Source organism: Lagenorhynchus albirostris, chromosome 4 (genome assembly GCF_949774975.1).
Source record: "Lagenorhynchus albirostris chromosome 4, mLagAlb1.1, whole genome shotgun sequence".
In the NCBI taxonomy this organism is placed as follows: Eukaryota; Metazoa; Chordata; class Mammalia; order Artiodactyla; family Delphinidae; genus Lagenorhynchus; species Lagenorhynchus albirostris.
The window spans coordinates 118327907-118354751 of NC_083098.1; the positions used below are offsets into that span (position 1 = coordinate 118327907).

General features: G+C 40.8%; 1 protein-coding gene across 2 annotated transcripts; it reads right to left on the minus strand.

Annotated features, from left to right (window-relative positions):
- Positions 1-4258: 4258 nt before the first annotated feature.
- On the minus strand, positions 4259-26063 carry PLA2G12A (phospholipase A2 group XIIA). 2 transcript variants are annotated; one of them, XM_060147392.1, is made up of 4 exons: positions 25587-26063; positions 8159-8235; positions 6761-6926; positions 4259-5729 (listed from the first exon to the last, which is right to left on the minus strand). In XM_060147392.1, exons 1-4 carry the CDS (start codon positions 25789-25791, stop codon positions 5680-5682), a joined length of 498 nt encoding a protein of 165 aa, XP_060003375.1. In that variant the 5' UTR covers positions 25792-26063; the 3' UTR covers positions 4259-5679. The 2 variants fall into 2 exon arrangements, with proteins under 2 accessions (XP_060003375.1, XP_060003374.1); XM_060147391.1 differs by having other exon boundaries at positions 4259-4659; positions 25587-26053.
- Between the last annotated feature and the right edge of the window lie 782 nt (positions 26064-26845).

Consider the following 26845-nt stretch of genomic DNA (forward strand, 5'->3'; position numbering starts at 1 on the left):
CCTACACAACCAGACCTACTGGATGAGAAGCTGGCGGTGGGGTCCAGCAGCTCATTTTAACAAGCCCTCCAGTGATTCTGCTGCAGGCTCACGTTTGAGACATAGACTAATTAGAATCCTACCAAGGAATCTCTTCCTTCTCAAAGAAGAAAAGAAGCCAAAGCATTTCCATATTATTAAAATAATTAAGATATACTAAAGACCAAAAGTTAACAGGATGGCTTGATTCTTGCCATTATAGTGACTTTTAGTGACTTTAATTTTTAGTGACTTTTAGAAGTCACTTTTATGGATTTTCTGAAACTGAAGCTCTTAGCCACTGTTACCTATCCCAGGAATGAAATATATGGAATAAAGTTAAATTCAGAGATAATTCTAAAACTTAAATTTTGGCCTTTTTTCTTTTTTCAGTGTTACCCCACTAAACCTTGTTTTTTTCCTATATGAATCATAGGAATACCAAATTTCTACAATTCTGATTACTACACTTAAGAAAACTTGAGAGCCAACAAAGACATTTGTAAGGTAGGCAGCAAGGAGACTCTGAAGGATGTTTTGGAAACCTAATAAGCCCGAGACAAAAAAAAGCATAACATCACGGTGACCTATACACAAATATGACACTGCTGATCTGGTTTTATTTTTATTGTTTTTTGTTGTTTTTTTTTTTGCAGTACGCGGCCTCCCGTTGCAGAGCACAGGCTCCGGACGCGCAGGCTCCGCGGCATGTGGGATCTTCCCAGACCGGGGCATGAACCCATGTCCCCTGCATTGGCAGGCGGACTCTCAACCACTGCGCCACCAGGGAAGCCCTATTGATAACTATTAATTTAGCTATTTTTCATATACTGGTTGTACACAATTCTGTGAGAAAAACAGTAAACTAAAGGGGCTATTTCAATCATTAGAGCCAGGTGTTATACAAGACTTGAATATACTGCAGGGAGTTATCTGTGAATTTTGACCAATGCAATGTAACCTACGTGGAAGGATCCTTACCTAATAGGTTTCAGTCTACTCCCCAAAGTTACTAAAGTCAGTGTACTAAAAAGAGTTGTTTTTACAGAAGGACTCCATTGTCTTCATTTTGTTAGATGTTATTCCTGTTTTGTACCAGGATAAAATAATGACCATTTTGACCTCCTGCCAACCTTGTACTTCTATAAGTACTGACAGAAATATCACTTTTTCATTTTAGGGGGAAGTAGTTATAAGCTAACAAAACAACTCTTTAATTAGTACTACTAGTCTAGACTAGTCTAGGGGGTCACTGAAGGAAATCCTGCTCAAAAAATGTGTTTGCCCTCATATTTCAATTCTGTCTTCCTTACAATTTCTTTGTGCCTCAGTTTCTCCACCTATGAAATGCATACAGCTGTATCTGTCCCTGGAAAAGGTGTGTCAAAAGACTTTAAAAAGACAGGCATTATTTGAAGGCAATATAGTTTTATTATTTTAAAATATCAATATCTGTCTTGCAAACAGCTGCTAAAAGCTAGTTTTTTGGGGGTGATTTTGTTTTTTAATTTATTCTGTGGATAAGGACAATACCATCCTTAAAGCTTAAATATATGCCCTGTCGTACAGAATTCAAGTGAAGACAGTACAAACTTATCTTCAGCTTAATATATATACACATAATTACAGATATGTACATGTACATGGGTTAATATACACATATTTTCTAGCTCTGTTTGCTGGGAGGGTCCAGAAGCAGTGATATCCCAGTAGAAACAAGCTATCCAGTGTCCAGATCTTGGTTTCTAAGTTCCACTGTATACCATTCTTCAATAAAAGGAACCTTTGAAAAGAGGCTGATTCTAGGGCTGGGGCTGGGAATATATAAGATGAGCCTGAAGCAACTTTCCTACTTTCTTACCAGAAAGGATGGAGATGCTCAGAAGTCAAAAGGATGGTGCAGGTCAAAGACACACAGAGTCAACCTGACGTAACTCCCAAAGGCCAAGCTGGAACAATTTGTAAGTATTACCCACAGTACAAAAGAAGTAGGCACGCATCCATACTGACACAAATAACTGAATAATAAACAGGTGTGGGGAGGGGCGGATGGTGACAAGAATTTCAAGTACTACAATAGATACACCCCCCTCCCAGGAGGCGGAATATAATCCTGCCCACCCCTCGCCTCCCCCAGACTGGACTTGGTGACTGGTTTCCAAAGAACAAAAGCATGGAATGGGAAAAACAGTAGCTTTACAGTGGAGGAAACTAACAGACACTACCTTAAGCAAATGTCTAGAGTTTACACAACATCAAGTTGATAGCAGTCAACTACCGATATGATTTGATAAGGAGAACCACTCACCTCTTGGTTTTCTTCCTAAAAATCCATAACCCTAATCCAAACATGAGGAAAACGTTAAGACTAATCCAAACTGAGGGACATTCTACAAGACACCTGACCAGTACTCCTCAAAACTGTCAAGGTTATGAAAAACAAGGAAAGACAAGGGACCGTCACAGACTAGAGGCTAATTAGACATGGTGTATCCTAAAGTGGATCCTAGAAAAGAAAAACGACATTAGTGGAAAAACTAGTGCAATCCTAATAAAGTCTAGAGTTTCGTTAATAGTAATTACCAATGTTGGTTTCTTAACAAATGTTTCGTGTTTACGAAAAATGTTAACATTAGGGGTAAGGAGTATAACAAGAAGCCTCTATACTATCCCTGCAACTCTTCTGTAAATCTAAAATTATTCCTAGATAAGTTTTTTAAATTTGAACATAAAAACTGCTTCTACTGATTTTTGTACATAATTTATGACCATGAATTAAATATTTTACAAAGACATTCTGACTTTGTCCTCTTGAGAAAGCCAATGCTGCCAAGAAAATCCATGAATTTATTACAAGTTTAAAGTTACCTGGTCAAGTAACGCAACTGGAGCCTGCTTACTTAGCCCTGAGGGATACACTTGCCTTGTCTAATAGAGAGAGGACACATCTATTAGCAGAATAGCTGCCACCATCTCAGTTTGGAAAGCCATCAGGTTCTCAGCAATAACATATATTCAAAGTTAGGAATGTGGCCCTTTTTCCAGAACATATTTCTCATTCATCCCAATTCTGCCTGTATTGATTTAGAAAGAACCACTTCTGCTAGTGCTGTCTTTCTCTGACTTTCCAAGCAGTTCATCTTAATAACTTTGGCCAGAGGTTACCCCAAATTTATACATGGCTTGGGATCTTGGGCTAGGGAAAGTCGACAGCCAGTGGTAAGCAAAGAATGGTAGAGGAACACAGCTGAGCTTTCCAAGGGGTTGAAAAGCTTTCAATCCTCACAGACATTTTCAGAGGCAGTTGAAGTTCTGGGCTTTGCTCTTAAACCTCTGTTAATAATTTTCTATAAAAGATAGTTCTTTGGATCCTGCTTTTCCATCCCTTTTGACTCCACAGTTAAAGACTTAAAAAACCCAACAATATCAAGAACAATTTTTATGAAGGCCGATATTAGTAAAAGGTTTACAGTCTTTTAAAAATATCCCAGAATCTACCAAGAGTTAAGTCCTAGGGAGTAAACACCAAAGCATGTAACGCATATAATGCTCTGATGTGTATATTAAACAACTTTTCATTTGTCTCATTAAATCCATCTTTTCTCCAATTTAGGCAAAGTTTATAGCAAAATGAAATGAAATTTGTCATGAGTGGTTCATAAAATGGGATGGCTATGCTTCTGAATTTTGTTCAAGTCACCTTCTAGGCACATATTAATACCTAGATATCCTAGTTTTGTTTCCTAAGGGGTCCAGGAGATGGTTCCAATTTTACGAGAGAAACAGACATGTCCTTGTAACTAGTCCTGTCATTCACAGAAGTGTGGCTTATTCATATGCTCTATGGGTAATGGAAAAAACTGTATGTGTTAATTAAAAGAGCAAAAATAAAGTCAGATCTTTCTCGGCATAAACGTATATTTTAATTTTTACAGTAAACAAACATACTTTTTTTTTTTTTCTCACTGTTGTGGCCTCTCCCATTGCGGAGCACAGGCTCTGGATGCGCAGGCTCAGCGGCCATGGCTCACGGGCCCAGCCGCTCCGCGGCATGTGGGATCCTCCCGGACCGGGGCACGAACCCGTGTCCCCTGCATCGGCAGGCAGACTCTCAACCACTGTGCCACCAGGGAAGCCCTGACAAACATACTTTTAAGTGAAGATTTCCCCATATTTCCAAATAAGATACTGCTGAACATACCTTATAATGAATTTTACATTTGACCTTATTTTTTGATAAATATAGTTGTGAAAACTGAGCTAGACTCTTTCTTTTAAAAAATTCTCCCTTAACATGCACCTCTTCCTGTGATTGTCAAGACAATATGGCACACTAAGGCAGCAACATCCAGGAAGATAACCTGCATTTGTTTCTTTAGTTTGAAGTTTTAATGTCAAAATAAGGTCTTAAAATAATCCTTTCACAAAAATAAGGCAGCTTTATGCTGTGAAAACATTAGCTCTTCGTCAAAGGTTATGCTCTTCTGTCCTCATCTGCTGTCACCACCTGTCAGCATCTTCTTTAAAGATCAGTTTTTTCTTCGTAGCGACACGTACATGCAGCTCGTTGGCTGTCCAGGTACGGCTTACAGCCTAAATGTATAACACTGTCAAACAAGAGCTCCACGGTGGATTCACATGCTGCAAAGTAAGAAAGTGCCGTTACTGTTAGGCAACTGCAAAGCATCACTCTCTCTTCACGTATATTACATGTTTCAGCACAATGTCAGGCACAGCCTTAGTGGGCACTTACACCTATTTTAGGTGAAAGTCTTCCCAACCCTCGCAAACTGGTAACATATATATACAAAGACTTTCCCTTTCAGCCTCTCTACCTGTAACTACTTTTTCTTTGCATGCAACTATTCAAACCAACTTTCTGTACTAGACAGTGAGTCTCCCTCAATAGCACTGATCAGTTCATCACTGTTAATTTTCCTTTTATATGAAAAATATCACTCATAGAGATGCCTGATAACACTCTTAAGTTTGCACTTTAAGGAAGGACTTCTAGGTGCAGAAAAAAATTAAGGTTAAAAATAGAGAAACCTCAAAACATTTAATTATAGTCAACAGCTTTTAACGATCACACATAATTTAAGATGCTTAAAGTATTAAATGGACTCCAGTCTCTTTCTTTGACCAATATCCAAATTTGGTTTGGGAGGGGAGAAACAGGAATCCAAGGTGTTTTTCCTCTGGTGGGGTTTCTTAATATTTTTGAAAGACGATAAAAAAGATAACAGATTTAACTTTTCTTATTCTAAGAAACCTGGAACACTCAGGTAAGATTATCTTAATATACTATACTTACAGAGATACGGCACAGAGTGGCTTTTAGTTATCCAAATACTTCTAATTTCCAATATTCATGTTAAGAAAGAAACTTTTCATTACAAAATCTTGGCATTTTCAAAGTTTTCCAAAAGGCTGTGCCATTAAGGAATACAACCAACCACAGAAGTGTAAAGGTTATGATTACTAAATAGGAGACTGCAAGGAAATTGCTAACAACATTAGCATATCCTTAGGTCAGAAAACAGGACACACATCTATCTGTGCTTCACCTGGACAACTAGTTTACCTTAGCCAAAAGCGTTCAAAGGGATTCAGAGGTTTTGAGTTCAAGCTTCACCTGGAGCAGAGATTTCCTCCTTGTTATTACTTCCTAGTTACTACTAGAATTTCAGAATAACACCTATAATATGAGACTATTTGGGGAATACTGGAATAGACAGAACACAAGTTTTAAAGTCCGAAGTATGCAATTTGGGACAAGTTACTTCTTTCTGAACCTCAGTTTCCTTCCTTTAAAAAGGGGCATAATGCCAACTAGCACTTTGGGTTTCTGTGAACATCAATGAAAACATGTCTCAAGTATCTAGCACAGTATCTTATGGAAAGTGCTTAAAAATGGTAGTTTCCTTTCTTGACCCTTCTTACTGCCCCTCCTCTTCTGATTTCAGTGTATGGTATGTTCTTTGGCTTGACAGTAAAGAAATCTTGTTAACTACTAGTATTTGTACAGTAATGTGTATTTCTACAAATATTTCATTTTACCCTTACGACAACTCTACAAGATGGGTATTACCGTTCTCATTTTATAAATGAGGACACTGAAATGCCTATTACCTTTGCTGACTGTGCTTTGTATCCCTTCACTGCAATAATCATCACTGTGAGTATGACTACATGCTGAGCCCTGTGAGTTCTCTTGGCAAATCACTGAACCTGGGCGGGTAGTGGTGGTGGTGGTGGTGGTGGTGGTGGTGGTGGTGGTGGTGGTGGTGGTGGTGGTGGTGGTGGTGGTGGTGGTGGTGGTTTTGAGGACCCTCCTGACACAGATACATATGAAGAGACAGAGTTAAGACTCAAATCTTCCAGAACTTCCTACTCCAAATCCAATGTGCTATACTCCGAACTTCACTGGATCCAGAATTTCAAACTTCAGGCTCTGGGTAATTAGAACTATACTACAAGGTACAAGATTTTGGATGAATTCTTCTCTAGCTCACACACCCTCCTCCCAAGGTTTCCTAACACTTCTTGCTTCTGTGATGGTAAACCATTTTAGATGACAAAATCACTGACTTCTCATCTCAGAAAATTGAAGGGGCTGTTTCACCACAGATAAGATAATACATAGTGAAAGATTTCTATCGGTATATCTTATACTAACACAAAAGCATCTAATAAAACTTTGCAGACTGCACTTATCCCCATCCCACCGAATCAGCCTTACCCTGCACATGCTGAGCTAGCCCTAGTGTTTTCTGCACATCTCGGCAAATCTTGGAGAGGCAATATTGAAACTCCTCATCACAGTCGTTTTTGCTTTTGCCGCAGGTCTCATAGCACCTGTCGTGTTGGTTGCAGCACTTTGTCAAGGAAGGGATGCCAATGTTAAGCTGAAAGAGACATTTGGATGGATGACTGCTGATGAAATTCAAACCTTCTCTGAAGTAGCGCAACAAAGAAACTTACAAATCAAAGACAACACTGCTATATAGATAATTTCCAAAATTCGTTTCTGCCTCCAAATGCTTTCCAGGTTAGATATCTCTCCATTACCCTCACTTGCACCCACCCATGTTACTCCTTCCTCTCCCTCTCAGCCATGCCTCAAAGCTCCCTATTTTGCAACGTTAGAGAATTCGCAGTCATTTGCCGGTAGCAAACGCAACTTCCAATTGTCCAAAACACAAAACATAATTTTAAGAATAGAGGGCTTCCCTGGTGGCGCAGTGGTTGGGAGTCTGCCTGCCGATGCAGGGGACACGGGTTCGTGCCCCAGTCCAGGAGGATCCCACATGCCACGGAGCTGCTGGGCCTGTGATCCATGGCCGCTGGGCCTGCGCGTCCGGAGCCTGTGCTCCACAACAGGAGAGGCCACAACAGTGAGAGGCCCGCGTACCGCAAAAAAAAAAAAAAAGAATAGAAAGATAAAGCTAAGAGCTTTAGAAGACTTTTGCAGGGGCTATGCAAGCATGATTTTTGGATATTCCGAAGTATTTTGCACCTCCTCCTTCGATAAAATGTACTTTATATGAAATGTCACCAACAACTTCTAAGCTCCTACAACTCAAACTTTGTTTTTGGTTTTTATGGTTTAATCTTTAACTGTTCATCCATTCCCTAAAGACATTATTCCTTCGAATCTGTAATTATCTTTAACTATTTTGAATAACTTTATATGCAAAACCCTTGTGTCCAGGAATCACTTTCATAAAACATTTTTCTCCCATAATACTGGCTCAGATTCAGCCTCCCTTACAACAAACACACAGCTATCCCACTTAGCCTAGTTTTAATATAGAAAATATTATGCTTTCCTGTCCTTTTTCATCCTAAGTAGTGTGACTTCTATACTCTAAACTTTTCAATCATATCTGTGACGTGAGGAAATATCATTTAAATGGTATTAACATCTACAAGATTAAAAAATAAAACATGACTTTTACTCCATTTAGTTTCATTAGGACTTATTAAATGTGTTTTAGCTATAAAAGAATATAACAAACCTGATCACTATTACAAAAAACAAAATTACTTCTGAGCTTGAAAACATACTGATGGTTTATCAAGAGTATTACGTAGCCTACAAATCATAAAAACTTATCAAATAAAAAACAATATTTACATGAACACCAAACAGTGGGGAGCCACATCCATTCGGCGGGGAGGCTTTATATCCGTAACGTGGAAAAGGCTTAGATCCTATAAAATATAAATGTATCATAATTAATTTTCAAATATGCTAGAGAATACATACACAAAAAGGTCTACAATGTGCTAGACTAGCCCTGGAAATATTTACTATTTGGATGCTAACATAAGTGAGTATGTGTTTATTCGGATGAGCATTAAAAATGCTAATTTGTCTACCGAATTATTTTTACTTCTCCTGAAGCAAAATATGTACAAATGTGTACATGTACTGCATAGATAGCAGTTCATAAAATATTATGCTGGTTCATAAAATGTAATTATATTTGCAAGCCTACACCATACACACATGTAAATCCTTATTCTGGACTACTGTCAATTTCAGAGGTTCCATGCCAGACTGGGTCCATATATATGAAACATAAAATCCACCCTATTTTCCTGTACATTCTAATGCTAATATTTTTAGGTTAAAACCTACAGGCAAGAACTGTATCTTCCCATCCTCAGCCAACGCTGCATTGTACACAAACCTCAATAACCATTAACTAGAGCCTAAAGCTAAGGAAGACAAGGTCACCTGATCATTTACTTACTTTAATATCATTATAAGACATTACAGGACCATTCTAGCCCAGACTCCAACCAACCATTTCACAAATATACTCCTCTGTCATCCAAGGAAAAAGGCAAGAAACAAAGATAGCTTGGGAAACTATTACTCCAGTTATACTCTCCTTAATAGCACCAATAGTTCAGTAACAAGGAGAAAGATGACATTATCAAAGCAATCTTAAATGTTGGAAGATACTTCAGAAATACCTCTCCTCATGTAATACAGAAATCACTTCAATATACCAAAGAGTCTTTGAATGTTTCCCACAATCCTATAGTGTCAAGAAACAGCCTACTCCATTGTGGACTGGCATTAACAGTTGAGTTCTTTCTTCTCTTTTTCGTGTAAATTCTACCTGTAAGCAATCCTCTGCCCTCTGGGGAACACAAAGCCACCCAATTCCCTATTTTACATGATAATCCTTTCAAATACCTGGGGCTACCATTTACCTTCCACAAATAAAATATCCCCAGTTATTCCAAATACCACCCCACATCTGGATACTTAGGAGAGACACAAAGTATTCCACCAACTTTCATTCAATTAACATTTATTACTAGGAGACTTGAAGTTTGCCCTCCAAAAGTAAAGTGAGGAAGAAAAACAGCAACTCTTCCAGTAATCAGCCATCAAAATAAGTAATCCACTCAAAGTAATGAACTAAAAATGGTTTAAGTGAGCTGCTAAGACTCACATGCTTAACTGAAGTGACCAAGTAGAGCCTCAAGAGAGCATAACTTCAGGGCTTCCCTGGTGGCGCAGTGGTTGAGAGTCCGCCTGCCAATGCAGGGGACACAGGTTCGTGCCCCGGTCTGGGAAGATCCCACATGCCGCGGAGCGGCTGGGCCCGTGAGCCATGGCCGCTGAGCCTGCGCATCCGGAGCCTGTGCTCCGCATCGGGAGACGCCACAACAGTGAGAGGCCCGCGTACCGCAAAAAAAAAAAAAAAAGAGAGAGAGCATAACTTCATGGAGATTTAAAGTTCCACCCAGTCTGAAGAACAATGTGTACAAAAGGGAATCGTTATGATGGATCTAGAAAAGAGGAGGCCAATGACAGAAGTTTCTCTAGCACTGTCCAAGAGGAGGGCTGTTCCTGGGCCCTTGGAAGATGAAGGTAGATGCCTCAGGCTATCTCAGATGAGTCACTGGGATCCTTCAACTCCTGCTTTTAGTCCTTCACTCTTAAGAAAACTCTTTATGATTTGGCATTCCACTTTAAAGGGCCTACAGAGAGGATATTCTAACTATCAATACTTAGATATCTAATGGGCACCTCAAACTTAAGGTGTACCTCCTGCCATTCATCCCCAAACCTGCTCCATCCACAGTTCCCTCTTCTCAGGTAATAGATATCCATCCTTCCAGGTGCTCAGGGGAAAAAATCTCGGCCATCTTTAACTCTCTCATTTTCTTATATCCCACATCCAATTCAACAGCATATCCTGTTGACTCTACCTTCAAAATATTCAGAATCTAACCACTTCTCACTACCTCCACTGCTACCATCCTGCTCCAAGTCACCATGGATTACTGCCATAACCTAACTAGTCTCTTTGGTTTACCCACCCAACACCACCTCCAGCTATGGTCCAATCTCAACACTGAACCTGAGTGATCCTATTAAAATATATGTTAGATTAAGTCTTTGCTCTGCCAAAGCCCCTCCAATGGCTTCTCATTTTATTCAGAATAAAAGCTGGGACTTCCCTGGTGGTCCAGTGGTTAAGACTCTGCACTTCCACTGAGGGGTGCGTGGGTTCGAACCCTGGTTGGGGAACTAAGATCCTATATGCCATGCTGCACAGCCGGAAAAAAAAAAAAAAGGCCAAAAGTCCTTTCAGTGCCTATAAGCCCTATATAATGGCATCTCTGACCTCATCTCCTTACTGTTCTCTCTCCTCTGCCTTCCTTCCTCACTCCATTCCATCACATCTGACCTCTTTGCTGGGCCACAGACGCTCCAGCTCTGCTCTTGCCTTAGTGCCACTGAAGCTGCTATTTTTCTATGTGGATACTCGTCCTCCTGACATCTACATACTTCTTCATGTTCAAGGCCTTTTCTGACCATACCATTTGCAGCACATACGGCCTTCTAACATATCACTAGCCTATTCTGTTTATTATCTGTCACCCCATATTAAAATAGAAACCCTTTGAGGACAGGAATTTTTGTCTATTTTGTACCCCCAACGCATAGAACAATGTCTGGCATATAGTTAGGTTCTCAATAAATATTTGTTGATAAATGAATGAATGAATGAGCAGAAGACTTGGAAGCCTAATATTCACGGCAGTTATAATACTCATTATAAATAAACTGGTACTGCTGTTTACCCTTCAGTCTCTTCTGAGTTTGGTGAGCGTTCATCAGCCTCCAAGGACTGATCACGTCTAGTCTGTCACATCCAGAATGTGGCACCCCAAACTGAACACCATTAGGAATGATGGGCCTATTTTGAGCTGGATAAACTACTTGTACTAATATAACCTAAGACAGCGTATGTTTCAGCTATGTCTCCATGCTAAAATACAGCACAGGACTTCCCTGGTGGCACAGTGGCTAAGAATCTGACTGCCAATGCAGGGGACACGGGTTTGAGGCCTGGTCCGGGAAGATCCCACATGCCGCAGAGCAACGAAGCCCGTGTGCCACAACTACTGAGCCTGCACTCTAGGGCCTGTGAGCCACAACTACTGAGCCCGCATGGCACAACTACTGAAGCCCATGCACCTAGAGCCCATGCTCCGCAACAAGAAGCCACCGCAATGAGAAGCCCGCACACCGCAGCGAAGAGCAGCCCCCGCTTGCCATAACTAGAGAAAGCCCATGCGCAGCAATGAAGACCCAATGCAGCCAAACAATAAAATAAAATACAGCACAATAACAGTAGAAAAAAACAGTTTTTTTTCTAAAATGAACTTTTTAACATCTACTGCTGAGGCTCAGCACTTCTGCCATTCAATTTTTGAGCCTAAAACACTAGACTATAAAACTCTTATCTTGTTAGGTTTAGTTCATCATTCAGGACCGTTAAGCAGATTTTAAATTTAGAGGTATTCACCCAGTGTTACTTGTTATACCCAGATAGTCACAAACTTGAGACACTGATTTAACCAGGACAGAGACCTGCAACACCCTGCTAGAGATAAGCCCTCTCTACAAGAAGCCATGACGTCATTAACCCAACCCTTTGGGCAGACCACTTAGCCAGTTGTGATTTCACCTAAATCAAGTTCTATCCAGCCTACACTTTGCACGGAAGTATCATGAGAGACTAGGCATCTGATCTACCCTACCATGCTAGAAACCTCTTCACTGAAAGGGAGGAAGGCTGGATCAGCATTATATCCTTGGGGAAGCCATTCTAGCTCCTTGAAGTTCTCTCTTGTCAAGGGTTTTAACAATCAACCGTCTAAAATGTTCAGAAACTCATGTAGCAAGAAATACTAAGCAGTGGGTCACATTTATAGTCTGAAAAAAGTACAATAAATATGCCAAAGAGTGTTCAAAAAGTCTGGAAACAGGGCTTCCCTGGTGGCGCAGTGGTTGGGAGTCCGCCTGCCGATGCAGGGGACACGGGTTCGTGCCCCGGTCCGGGGGGATCCCACATGCCGCGGAGCGGCTGCACCCGTGAGCCATGGCCGCTGAGCCTGTGCGTCCGGAGCCTGTGCTCCTCAGCGGGAGAGGCAACAGCAGTGAGAGGCCCGCATACCGCAAAAAAAAAAAAAAAAAAAAAAAAAAGTCTGGAAACAGAAAAAATAGTGTATTTACTATATATATATTTTTGAGGTTAACAACTGGACTTTTTGCTTTAAATTTAGAAGCATATCACCTTAAAAGGTGTCTGGAGACTGAAGCAACACATATCAGGCATATTACTTGAAAATCTAACCAACAAACTGTTTATCCTGTTTCCAAGTTTGTGGATACCCCATACATTCCCCCTGCCAGTCTCCAGATTTCTGGCACTTACCTCTTTTCCATGAGGATCAAAGATTACCACCCTCAGACAACTGATACAGGCCTAGAGTTTTAAAGGCATGTGGAAGTCTAATCTCTTCTTCTCAAGTGTCTGCTTTTCTTTTTTTTTAACCAGAAAGTTATTTCTCTCAATCTTATACAACAGTAGCACTTCTATTTTCCCTTCCCTTTGTTTTTTATATAAACCCATGCACTTTCCTTCGATTCTGAGTCTATAAAAACATTTCTGAAGATTCTGATGTGTACAATGATAGTGATACACACCTGTGTGCGTATGTATTAGTATATACAGACATTACCTCATTTTGTAAAAGATAGTTACCTTTGAATGGGAGAATGATTAGAAGCAAATGAAGTCAGAGAAAACAAAACAAAATATGCTTATTATAAGAGAATGAAGAGGAAAACAGTACAGAGAAAATCAGCTGGCAAAAATGAAAATGGAAGTAAGGATGGAAGTAGTAGTCATCTCAAACAGGGCTAGTGCTTAAAACTGTCCTAAGAGAGAAGCTGCTAAAATGGAGTAATAAGGAACCTAGATCTACTGTATGTGAAATACTAGACAATAACACCATGAAATAAGTGCTGGTAAAACTGGCTCCCCAGTGTAAGTGGAAAAAGGGGCATGTATTTCTTTTTTGTTTCTTTTGAAGGAACCTACTAATATCAGTTCCTCAGAGAGGCCTTTCTCATTCACTCTATTTGGAATAGTGCCCCTTCACTTTTATATCCATTCCATACATCCATGGTTGGTTTTATTTTTCTTTCTAACATTTATTAACCAAATTAACATAATTAGTTTCTATGGAGACAGCAATTTTGTCTTGCTCACCTAGAAGATGCCTGGCACAAAGTGGGTGCACAGGAAATCACCGGATGAAAAAATGAGAAGCATTCCTTGCTGAAATTAAAATATTCTTTATCCACAGCAAAACATAAAACAAAACAACCCCCCCAAAAAACCCCAGAAAATTGAACTAGTTTCCTGAAATTTTTTACAGTGTTTTAAATTCTAAATTCATCTTTATGAAATAATTATTTCTGAACAACTTACATAGAAGGTTGTTTATTTAAGATTAAATTGATATGGAGTAGGTTGAGAGGAGTGAGGACAAGGTGGCAGAGCAGAAGGATCTGAGCTCACCCCCTCTCATGAAAACACCAAAATCACAACTAACTGATGAACAACCATTGAAAAGGACTGGAACCTACCAAAAATGATATTCTACTCCCAAAGACAAAGAAACCACAAGAAGGTGGTAGGAGGGTGCATTTACCATACAATCAAATCCCATACCTGCCAGGTGGGTGACCGACAAACTGGAAAATAATTATATCACAGAGGTTCTCCCACATGAGCAAGAGTTCTGAGCCCTGGGTCAGGCTCCCCAGTCTGGGGGTGTGGCATCAGGAGGAGGAACCCCAGAGCATTGTGCTCTGAAGGTCAGGGGGGCTTGACTGCAGAAAATCAACAGGACGGGGGAAAACAGAAAGGCCTCTCTTGGAGGACACACACAAGGCCTTGGGTGCATCGGGACCCAGGGGAAAAAGCAGTCACTTCATAAGACCAGACCTACCTGCTGATCTTGGAGGGTCTCCTGGGGAGATGGGGGGCACTTATGGCTCACTGTGGGGACAAGGACACTGGCGGCAGAGTTATTTGGAAGTACTCGTTGGCATGAGCTGTCGTGGAGACCACCATTTTGATGCCAAGACCTGGCCCCACCCTTCCCCGTGCTGGGAAGCCTCAGGCCATACAGCCAACAAGGAAGGAACACAGCCCCACCAATCAGCAGACAGGCTACTTAAAGTCTTCTTGAGCCCACAGCCGCCTCTAAACACACTGCTTGACATGGCCCTGCCCACCAGAGGGACAGCACCCAGCTCCACCCACCAGTGGCACCAGTCCCTCCCACCAGGAAGCCTGCACAAGCCTCTTAGACCACCCTCACCCACAGAAGCAAGAGGAACTACAATCCTACAGCCTGTGGGACCTCAAACACAGAGAGTGAGACAAAATGAGATAGCAGAGGAGTATGTTCCAAACAAAGGAAAAGATAAAACCCCTGAAAAACAACTACGTGAAGTGGAGATAAGCAATCTACCCGAAAAACAATTCAGAGTGATGATAGTAAAGATGATCCAAGATCTCAGAAAAAGAATGGAAGCACAGATCGAGGATATACAAGAAATTTTTAACAAAGAACTAGAAGAATTAAAGTACAAACAGAGTTCAACAATACAATAAATGCACTAAGAAATACATTAGGGGACTTCCCTGGTGGCGCAGTGGTTAAGAATCCGCCTGCCAATGCAGGGGACAGGGGTTCAAGCCCTGGTCCGGGAAGATCCCACATGCCGTGGAGCAACTGAGCCCATGCGCCACAACTGCTGAGCCTGCGCTCTAGAGCCTGCAAGTCACAACTACTGAGCCCGCGAGCCTAGAACCGGTGTTCTGCGACAAGAGAAGCCACCACAATGAGAAGCCCGCGCACCACAAGGAAGAGTAGCCCCCACTCGCTGCAACTGGAGAAAGCCTGCGCACAGCAACGAAGACTCAACACAGCCAAAAATAAATAAATTAAAAAAAAAAGAATTTGGATTTATTTTAAATCCCATTAAAAAAATACATTATAAGGAATCAAGAGCAGAACAAATGAAGCAGAAAAACGGGTAAGTGAGCTGGAAGACAAAATGGTGGATATCACTGCCATGGAACAGAAAAAAGAATGAAAAGAAATGACGACAGTCTCAGAGACCTCTGGGACAACATTAAAGGCATCAACATTCGAATTATAGGGGTCCCAGAAGAAGAAGAGAAAAAGAAAGGGTATGAGAAAACATTCGAAGAGATTATAGTTGAAAAGTTCCCTAACATGGTAAAGGAAATAGTCAATCAAGTCCAGGAAGCACAGAGAGTCTCATACAGGACAAATCCAAGAAGAAACACGCCAAGACACATATTAATCAAATTGACAAAAATTAAAGACAAAGAGAAAATATTAAGAGCAACCAAGGAAAAGCAACAAATAACATACAAAGGAATCCCCATAAGGTTATCAGATGATTTTTCAACAGAAATTCTGCAGGCCAGAAGGGAGTGGCACAACATATTTAAAGTGATGAAAGGGAAAAACCTACAACCAAGAATACTCTACCCAGCAAGGCTCTCATTTAGATTCCTGGAAGAAATCAAAAGCTTTACAGACCAGCAAAAGCTAAGAGAATTCAGCACCACCAAACCAGCTTTACAAGAAATGCTAAAGAAACTTCTCTAGGTGGAAAAGAAAAAGCCACAACTAGAATCAAGCAAATTATGAGCGGGAAAGCTCACCAATAAAGGCAAACACACAGTAAAGATAGGAAATCATCCACACACAAATACGATATCAAAACCAGCAATCATGGGGCTTCCCTGGTGGCATAGTGGTTAAGAATCCACCTGCCAATGCAGGGGACATGGGTTCAAGCTCTGGTCCGGGAAGATCCCACGTGGCGCAGAGCAACTAAGCCTGTGCGCCACAGCTACTGAGCCTGTGCTCTAGAGCCCCCGAGCCACAACTACTGAGCCCATGTGGCACAACTACTGAAGCCCGCACGCCTAGAGCCCATGCTCCACGACAAGAGAAGCCACCACAATGAGAATCCCGCACAATACAATGAAGAGTGGCCACCACTCGCTGCAACTAGATAAAGCCCGTGCGCAGCAACAAAGACCCAACACAACCAAAAATAAATTAAAAGAAAAAAACAAACAAGAAAACCCAGCTGGGCTTCCCTGGTGGCGCAGTGGTTGAGAGTCCACCTGCTGATGCAGGGGACACGGGTTCGTGCCCTGGTCCGGGAAGATCCCACATGCCGCGGAGCGGCTGGGCCCGTGAGCCATGGCCGCTGAGCCTGCACATCCAGAGCCTGTGCTCCGCAACGGGAGAGGCCACAACAGTGAGAGGCCCGCGTACCGCAAAAACAAAAAACAAAAAAACCAGCAATTGTGAGGAGAGTACAAATGCAGGATACAGGAAGTGCATTTGAAATTAAGAGACCAACTTAAAACAATCTTGTATATGTATAGACTGCTATAGCAAAACCTCATAATAACCACAAACCAAAAATCTACAATAGATAGACACACATAGACAAAATAGGAATCCAAACACAACATTAAAGATAGTCATCAAGTCACAAGACAGGAGAACAAAAAAGAAAGGGAAGAAAAAAGACCTACAAAAACAAATCCAAAACAATTAACAAAACGGCAGTAAGAACATAGATATCGATAATTACCTTAAATGTAGAGGGATTAAATGCTCCAGTCAAAAGACATAGACTGGTTGAATGAATACAAAAACAAGACCCATGTCTTGAGGCCCACTTCAGATCTAGGGACACACACACACTGAAAGTGAGGGGATGGAAAAAGGTATTCCATGCAAATGGAAATCAAAAGAAAGTGGGAGTAGCAATACTCATATCAGACAAAACAGACTTTAAAGACTGTTACAAGAGACAAAAGACACTACATAATGATCAAGGGAGCACTCCAAGAAGAAGATATAACAATTATAAATATATATGCACGCAACATAGGAGCACCCCAATATATAAGGGAAATGCTAACAGCCATAAAAGAAGAAATCAACAGTAACACAGTAATAGTGGGGGACTTTGACACCCCACTTACATCAATGGACAGATCATCCAGACAGAAAGTCAATAAGGAAACACAGGCCTTCAATGATACATTAGACCAGATGGACTTAATTGATATTTATAGAGCCTTCCATCCAAAAGCAGAATACACATTCCTTTCAAGTGCACAAGAAACATTCTCCAGGATAGATCACATGCTGGGCCCTAAAGCAAGCCTTGGTAAATTTAAGAAAACTGAAATCGTATCAAGCATCTTCTCTGACAAACTATGAGATTAGAAATCAACGACAAGAAAAAAACTGTAAAAAACACAAACATGTGGAGGGTAAGCAATATGTTACTAAACAACCAATGGATCACTGAAAAAATCAAAGAGGAAATCAAAAACTACTTACAGACATTATGAAATTATATTCATATAATTATATGAAGTTATACCTATTGGTTTATACTAAAGGAGACTATGACCACTAAAATAAAAAAAAATACCTACAGACAAATGAAAACAAAAATATGATCCAAAACCTATGGGACACAGCAAAAGCAGTTCTAAGAGGGAAGTTTAAAGCAATACAATCTTACCTCAGAAAACAAGAAAAATCACAAATAAACCACCTAAACTTACACCGAAAGCAACCAGAGAAAGAAGAACAAACAACCCAAAGTTAGCAGAAGGAAAGAAATCATAAAGATCAGAGCAGAAATAAATGAAATAGAAATGAAGAAAACAATAGAAAAGATCAATGAAACTAAAGGCTGGTTCTTTGAGAAGATAAACAAAATTGATAAACCTTTAGCCAGACTCATCAAGGAAAAAAGGGAGAGGGCTCAAATCAATAAAATGAGAAATGAAAAAGGAGAAGTTACAACTGACACCACAGAAATACAAAGGATCATAAGAGACTACTACAAGCAACTATATGCCAATAAAATGGACAAATTCTTAGAAAGGTACAATCTCCCAAAACCGAACCAGGAAGAAACAGAAAATATGAACAGACCAATCACAAGCACTGAAATTGAAACTGTGATTAAAGATCTCCCAACAAACAAAAGTCCAGGACCAGAGGGCTTCACAGGCGAATTCTATCAAACATTTAGAGAAGAGTTAACACCTATCCTCCTGCAACTATTTCCAAAATTGCAGAGGAAGGAACACTTCTAAACTCATTCTATGAGGCCACCATCACCTTGACAGCAAAACCAGACAAAGATACCACAAAAAAAGAAAATTGCAGGCCAATATCACTGATGAACATAGACATAAAAATCCTCAACAAAATACTAGCAAACCAAATCCAACAATACATTCGAAGGCTCATACACCATAATCAAGTGGGATTTATCCCAGGGATGCAAGGATTTTTTTAATTCTGCAAATCAATCAGTGTGATACACTACCATTAACAAACTGAAGAATAAACACCATGTGATCACCTCAACAGATGCAGATGCTTTTGACAAAATCCAACACCCATTTGTGATAAAAGCTCTCCAGAAAGTGGGTATAGAGGGAACATACCTCAACATAATAAAGGCCATATATGACAAACCCACAGCTGACATCATACTCAATGGTGAAAAGCTGAAAGTATTTCCTCTATAATCAGGAACAAGAGAAGGATGTTCACTCTCACTACTTTCATTCAACATAGTTTTGGAAGTCCTAGCCATGGCAATCAGAGAAGAAAAAGAAATAAAAGGAATCCAAATTGGAAAAGAAGAAGTTAAACTGTCACTGTTTGCAGATGACATAATACTATACATCACAGAAAATCCTAAAGATGACACCAGAAAACTACTAGAGCTCATCAATGAATTTGGTAAAATTGCAAGATACAAAATTAATACACAGAAATCTGTTGCATTTCTATACACTAACAAAAGATCAGGAAAAGAAATGAAGGAAACAATCCCATTTACCACTGCAACAAAAAGATTACCTAGGAATAAAGCTACCTAAGGAAGCAAAAGATCTATTCTCTGAAAACTATAAGATGCTAATGAAAGAAATTGAAGATGACACAAACAGATGGAAAAACATACCCTGTTCTTGATTGGAAGAATCAATATTGTCAAAATGACTCTACTATCCAATATAATCTACAGATTCAATGCAATCCCTATCAAATTACCAATGGCATTTTTCATGGAACTAGAACAAATAATTCTAAAATTTGTATGGAAACACAAAAGACTCTCAACAGCCAAAGCAATACTGAGAAAGAAAAACTGAGCTGGAGGAATCAGGCTTCCTGAGTTCAGACTATACTCTAAAGCTACAGTATTCAAAACACTATGGTACTGACACAAAGACTTATAGATCAATGTAACAGGACAGAAAGCCCAGAAATAAACCTATGCCCCTATGGTCAATTAATCTATGACAAAGGAGGCAAGGGTATACAGTGGAGAAAAGACAGTTTCTTCAACAAGTGGTGTTGGGAAAACTGGACAGCTACACATAAAAGAATGAAATTAGAACATTCTCTAACACCATACACAAAAATAAACTCAAAATGGATTACAGACCTATATGTAAGACTGGATACTATAAAACTCTTAGAGGAAAACATAGGCAGAACACTCTTTGACATAAATTGCAGCAATATCTTTTTGGATCCACCTCCCAAAATAATGAAAATAAAAACAAAAATAAACAAATGGGACCTAATTAAACTCAAAAGCTTTTGCACAGCAAAGGAAACCATACACAAAATGAAAAGACAAGCCCCAGAATGGGAGAAAGTATTTGCAAATGATGTGACCAACAAGGGATTAATCTCCAAAATATACAAACAGCTCGTGCAGCTCAATACAAAAATAACAAACAACCCAATCAAAAAATGGGCAGAATATCTAAATAGACATTTCTCCAAAAAGCACATGAAAAGATGCTCAACATCACTAATTATTAAAGAAATGCAAATCAAAACTGCAATGAGGTATCACCTCACAGTGGTCAGAATGGTCATCATCAAAAAGTCTACAAACAATAAATGCTGGAGAGGATGTGGAGAAAAGGGAACCCTCCTACACTGTTGGTAGGAATGTAAATCAGTACAGCCACTACTGAGAACAGTATGGAGGTTCCTTAAAAAAACTAAAAATAGATCTACCATATGATCCAGCAATCCCACTTCTGGGCACATATCCGGAGAAAAATCATACTTTGAAAAGATACATGCACCCTAATGCTCATTGCAGCACTATTTACAATAGCCAAAACATGGAAGCAACCTAAACGACCATCAACAGATGAGTGGATAAAGAAGATGTGGTACATATGTACAATGGAATATTACTCAGCCATAAAAAAGAATGAAATAATGCCATTTGCAGCAATATGGATGGACCTAGAGATTATCATACTAAGTGACAAAAGTCAGACAAAATGATACAAATGAATTTGTTTACAAAACAGAAACAGATTCACAGACTTAGAAAACAAACTTATGCTTACCAAAGGGGAAAGGTGGGGGAGGGATAAATTAGGAGGTTGGGATTAACACATACACACTACTATATATAAAACAGATAACAAGGACCTACTGTATAGCACAGGGAACTCCACTCAATACTCTGTAATAATTTATATGCAGAAAGAATCTAAGAATAGATGTATGTATATGCATAACGAAATCACTTTGCTGTACACCTAAAACTGACACAACATTGTAAATCAACTATACTCCAATGTAAAATAAAAATTAAAAAATAAATGAGTTAAAAAAAGAAAAAATGGTTCAGTTGATATGGATACCATGATTACAACTGCATTCATATCATTTTAAGTGTTGTTATAAAAGGTGTTATAATCCACTGATCATTAAAAATATTTAGCATTTCTACTGGTGCCAGTTTTTACTAAGTGCTATGAACTGAACTGTGTCCCCGCCAAAATCATATGCTGAAGCCCTAACTCTCAATGTATTTGGTGATAGGGCCTTTGGGGGGTAATTAGGGTTAGACGAGGTCACGAGGGTAGGGCCCTCATGATGGGATTAGTACCCTTATAAGAAGACGTACCAGAGAACTTACTTTCCCTTCACCTGCTGCCCCTACCATGCAAGAAGGCAGCTGTCTGCAAGCCAGGAAGAGAGCTCTCACCACAGAAAAGTGTTGGCTAAACATTGATCTTGGATTTTCTAGCCTTCAGAACTGTAAGAAATAAACTCCTGTTGTTTATATCACGCAGTCTGTGGTATTTTATTATAGCAACCTGGGCAGACTAATACACAAAGCAAGCAAAAACTCAACAGTAGAAGAAACAACATCAGAGTCAAACCAAAAATCCATGATGTGCTGGGGTCACCATCCCCTAGAATTTGTAAGCAGAAATTACAAATTACTATCTGTTAGCTTTTCTGTACAGAAAGCTAAGAAAAAAAAAATGAGATAGGAGTAAGAGTTTTAAAAACAAACCAGGGACTTCCCTGGCGGTCCAGTGGTTAAGACTCTGCCCTTCCACTGCAGGGGGCGCAGGTTTGATCCCTGGTCAGGAGCTAAGATCCTACATGCCACAGGGCGCTGCCAAACAAAACAGAACAAAACAAAAACCAAATCCACTACGTACAACTACATGGAAACACTATTCATCGATTTCACTTTCTGACTACGCGACTGCTCTTACCTTGATGCTTTATATTTTATCATCTGTATGGGCAGTTGAAATCTACAGATTCTCCTGGCCTGAGACAATGATAGCTCTTTTCTACATATTTTTCTTAATTTTGTGTAAATACCTTCAACAGACCAATTTCCTTCACCTGAAAGACACTGAAACGGATGAGAAGCATGAGGGGAAGCCTGTTGGGTCACAGAGAGATCTTATCACTGTGTTTTGTATGAAGCCGTACAGAATTCCAACCTGCTTTCTCAAACACTTGAAACTTTAAATTCCTGATTATTAATCTCCAAAGGCCCTTATGCTACTTTATTTTTCTAGTACATTCACTTTCCTATTTTCCTCAATCTCCAACACTTCTATTCCCACCTTCTCACTCAGCTGATGACCTCGATCCCTACTTCACTGAGAAAACCAAGGCAATGAGAGGATAACTTGAACACTACCCACCTAACCGGCATCTGTGCCCATATCCTCTCTGCTCTTGGCCAATCTATTTATGTACTAGAGCTCACTCCTCTCACCTAAGGACATGACTCCAATAATTCTCCTTCCTCTCTCCCTCATTAGTGTTTTTACTCTCTGATGAATCATTCTCAAAAGCATACAAATATGCTGTTATTTTTCCTAATGAACCGAAAACTAGTTTTTCCATGTTCACCACCCCCACCCCACCCCCCCTTTCAGTTAATGGCAACTCCATCCTTACAATTATTCAGGCTGAAAACTTTGGAATCCTTTTTTAGTTTACTCACACCCTCCCTCTAAGCCATTAGCAAATGCTTTAGGCTCTTCCTTCAAAATATACCCCAAATCCAACCACTTCTCACCACCTTTATTGCTACCACCCTGAACAAAACTACCACCATGTTTGGTCTGAATTTTTGCACCTGTCACTCTGCCTCCATTCTTGCTCCCCCACCTCTCTCGACCCTTTTTATTCTGAGCACAACAGCCAAAGGGATCCTGTTAAGATATCAATTACTGAATGAACTGAATACTTATTCATAATCCTAAAAACATTTTACAAGCCAATTTTGTTTTCTATTTTTCAAGGAGATTGGGAAATTTTCTTCCTCAATTTTTTCTGCTGTCAGCGAGAAAAAAGTTAAAAGAAAAAAACAGTGATCATTAAATTTGCTCCCCTACGTAACTTTATTTCACTCTCCATAAAGCCTTGTTCCCACCCTAGGGAGGATGGCCAGAAGGAGCGAGTCTCCATAATGCTGGTCCTTCACTAGAGCAAAGATAAAAGAATGCAACAAATCTGTGCCCTTTAATCCGACACCTCTCCCTCCGTTAAGTCTTTTTTTAAGGCTCCCTTGACCTCTTTACTGTGACTATTAAACACCCCTTCATCACCATGCTCCTTTAATTTTGAGATTTGTCTGTTTCTGTTTGGTTCTGATTTGGTCACTAACATTCCAAAATATAGGAAAGGTTGAGATAGTGTTCCAGGGAGACTTCTCAAGTAACAGCAATTAAAGATCAATCTTCATTATGTTGGAATTATCAACACGGTGACTTGGAACCACAGTCCTATGAGCAGACAGTACTTACTAAGTACTAAAAGATTTTCACTGAAGCATACCGTTTCCTAAATTCTCGAGTTCACTTGTGTTTTTTATGCTGGAGACCTTGCTCTAAACTCCAAATGGTAAATTTTGTGAGGCTTGTGGAAGAGAAGAGGATTAAGAAAAAGGAAAGATTAAAATAATATTTTTAATATGAATTTTAACTTCAGAGATATTTTAAATGTAATAAACTAAACTAAATAAACTCTAGAACGCTTGACTCATAATAAATTTATGAGGACTGATCCTTCCAAGTCTTTCCTATCTCAGTAAACGGCAACTACATCCTCCCTCTGGCTCAGGCCAAAACCTTCAGAATCATCCTTGACTGGCATTTCAGCTCTGGTCCTTTACACCTGCTGTTCCCTCTGCCTGGATTGTTCTTTCCCTAGATCATCACAGTGCCACCTTCCCCATTTCAGATTTCTTCTCAAATATTATCTCATCAGTGAGGCCTTCCCCCAACCTATTTAAAAGAGTAAACTAACGCCTCCCAACACCGCCACTGACGGTTCCCCTGCTGTACTGTTCTGGAAGCAATGGCCCACTTCAGATCTACACACACTGCAGATCTGGCTTGTTTTACTTATTCTTTAGTTTACTGTCTCTCCCCACCAGAAGGTAAGCTCCATGGACAGAAATTCTGTCAGTTTTGTTCACTGCCAAATCTCCAATTGGTACAATGCCTGACACAGAGCAGGCACTCAGGTATTTGTTTAATGAATGGGGATGACTAAGTAAAACTATGCCATCTGCCTCAGGACAGGCAACCATTTAATCTTCAAATTACTCACTTATTCCTCCTAACAAGCTCTACAAGGACAAAAACATCCTTCCTGATTGAACACTGGTGGTAACATTTAGGCATACATTTAAGAAGGAATGAAATTTAGCAGTTCATAGCATACAAGATATAGTTCATTACCTCCATTAACAGAAAACTAGAAATTATGACCACATGTTGCATCACGTTTTCACATGACAGAGGTCCCTTTTCAATTCACCTACGTATAGTCCAGTTTTACCTCTAAAGTCCTTTAGTTGCCTATTATTTTGGGCTGCCAAGCATTAAATTAACTAGGCCCAAACCTTGTCCACTTTTATCGGAAACATGATCTCCCAATTACTTTCTTAGCATTTTGAAATTCAAAAAAGAAGCCCAAGTACTTTGTCTGAACTATTACGACATCTAAGCATTCAAAAAAGTCAAGTGCTTCAAAAGAAAGATCTCTGCCTGAAATACTAAGTTATTAATCACCAACAACGCCACCAAACAAGTTCTCAGATTCAAACAGAATTAAAGTTTAAAAATATGAAAAAGTAAATCAAAAGAATAATATTAATAGCAACCAACAATGAGGAGGCAGCGTCACTGGTATCTAAGGAAAGAAAATTCCTGTTAAGTACTGCTTGAATCATTTCCTATTAGAGTTAATCAGAACTCTTTCTCAACAGTAAAGTACACCAAAAGTCTGTACAAAGGTCGCAATTTATTGTCTGTAGCTTTGCAGAAAAAAATATTTAAACCAATTCTTGAGAAAGTTAAAAAAGCATGACTTTACAATTCCTGGTATGTTTCGCGTGTTCAGCTGACTAATTTAAAGGCGCTAAATAAAATCAGTCTGTTTCACTCCATCCCCATGACGCTATGTCACTAAGTTCTTAGGCAACTTTCATGCAATTTCAACAACAACAACAAAAGAAAATCAGACGCAACGAAAACAGAACGGAGAGTACGCTCTCAGGCGATCTCTCACATTCTAACAATAGTGGCGTGAACTCGTCAGCAGGTTTCTCAATCACAAGAATGGCACGAATCTAGCGATGGTTAAGTTTTCCCAGGGCCAGAGGACACCGTCAGGGTCTGGCCGGCATCTCACACCTCCACGACTTCGGTCCCCCTCAAAAGCCCTGATAGCACGGGCCTCGCAGGGCCTGGGGTTCCCCTCACCGTCATTGCACTTATACTGGCAGAGCCCGTCCTCGCCTCCCAGGAGGTCCAAGGCGGCGTTCAGGTACGTGTCTATCTTGTGAACGCCGTTCCGGATGGTCTTCAGGGAGGCTCTCCAGTCGGTGGTCTGGGCCTGCTCCTGGCACCTGAAAGCGGCGGTCAGGAGGAGAAGGACGGCGAGCACGGGCCGCAGGAGCAGGGCCATCCGCGCAGCGCCGGGCCGTGATAGGCCGCACGGGTCCCCGGAGCCGCGCCCTAGGCAGCGTCCCTCGGGTCGCCCTAGGCAGCGGCGCGGGCCCGGGGCATGGCGACGGCGGCCAGTTCCATGCCCACGCCTCCTGCCCGGCTGGGAGGCGGGCCCTCACCGCCTGCAACGAGCTCCCGCTGGAACACAGTGCCTCGGCAGAGATCAGGGAGCGGCTCACGCGCCCACCTGGGCGGGCCGCGGCTCCTGTGCGCCTGCGCCAAGCGTGCTGCGTCAGAGGCGTGGGGTAGGCGGGCCAGAGCGGCCGGTGCGTCCTCCCCACCCACGTGGTGGTCGCGGCGCGCCCCTGAGGCCGGCTCACTTGGCCCTCGTTAGTACTACCTTAGGGGTTCGTGGTACTAACGAAATACCTATGCCGGGCCCCGTACTCCAGACAGGCAGATTAGTTCGTCCCGGTGTCAGTGGACATCGGTATTTTTTGAAAGCTCCCGGGATAGTTGTAGGGTGCAGTCAGGTGGCGAACCCTTGTGACCTCATCTGACCTGTCGGGGTGCAGCCCAGTCACCCCGAGCGACAAGCTTTTCAGGGTGTAGACAACGTCAGAGAAATGAGCCACCCCCCACCCTCCCTACCCGTAATCCCCTGTAGAGAGCGCTGCTTGAAATCGTGATTCTGCGGGATACGTGGGCCGAACGCGCATCTCACCTCCTCGGGTCCTTACCCGGTCCTCTCTAACCGCGGTGGCCGCCGTTGGGGGAACGGGATTGGAACATGTTAACCCAAGGCCGTGGTGGTGCCTGGCTGACAAAGACGAGCTAGATGCTAGTTTAGAAATTTTGGAAGAAGAAAATGGTTTGACAATAAAACCATGAGTTTTCTTCCCTGGTAAGAAAGAAGCCGTCCTCCATACTTCAACGCAGTTAAAAAAAAAAAAAAAAAAAAAGGAAAGCACAGTTTTCCTACTCAAGTTATTTTGTAACTTGATGGCTCCAGTGACATTTCCCTGTATTTTTTCCCAGTGCAGCGCAGAATCCTTAAATAACAATTGCAGTAA

Excerpts from the sequence above, each read along its gene's own strand:
- PLA2G12A (XM_060147391.1), bottom strand. The coding sequence starts at position 25,791 with ATGGCCCTGCTCCTGCGGCCCGTGCTCGCCGTCCTTCTCCTCCTGACC. Across the intron at positions 8,236-25,586 it reads CCAGTATAAGTGCAATGACG|GATCTAAGCCTTTTCCACGT; the intron begins GTGAGGGGAACC and ends TATATTTTATAG. Across the intron at positions 6,927-8,158 it reads CCCCACTGTTTGGTGTTCAT|CTTAACATTGGCATCCCTTC; the intron begins GTAAATATTGTT and ends TGTCTCTTTCAG.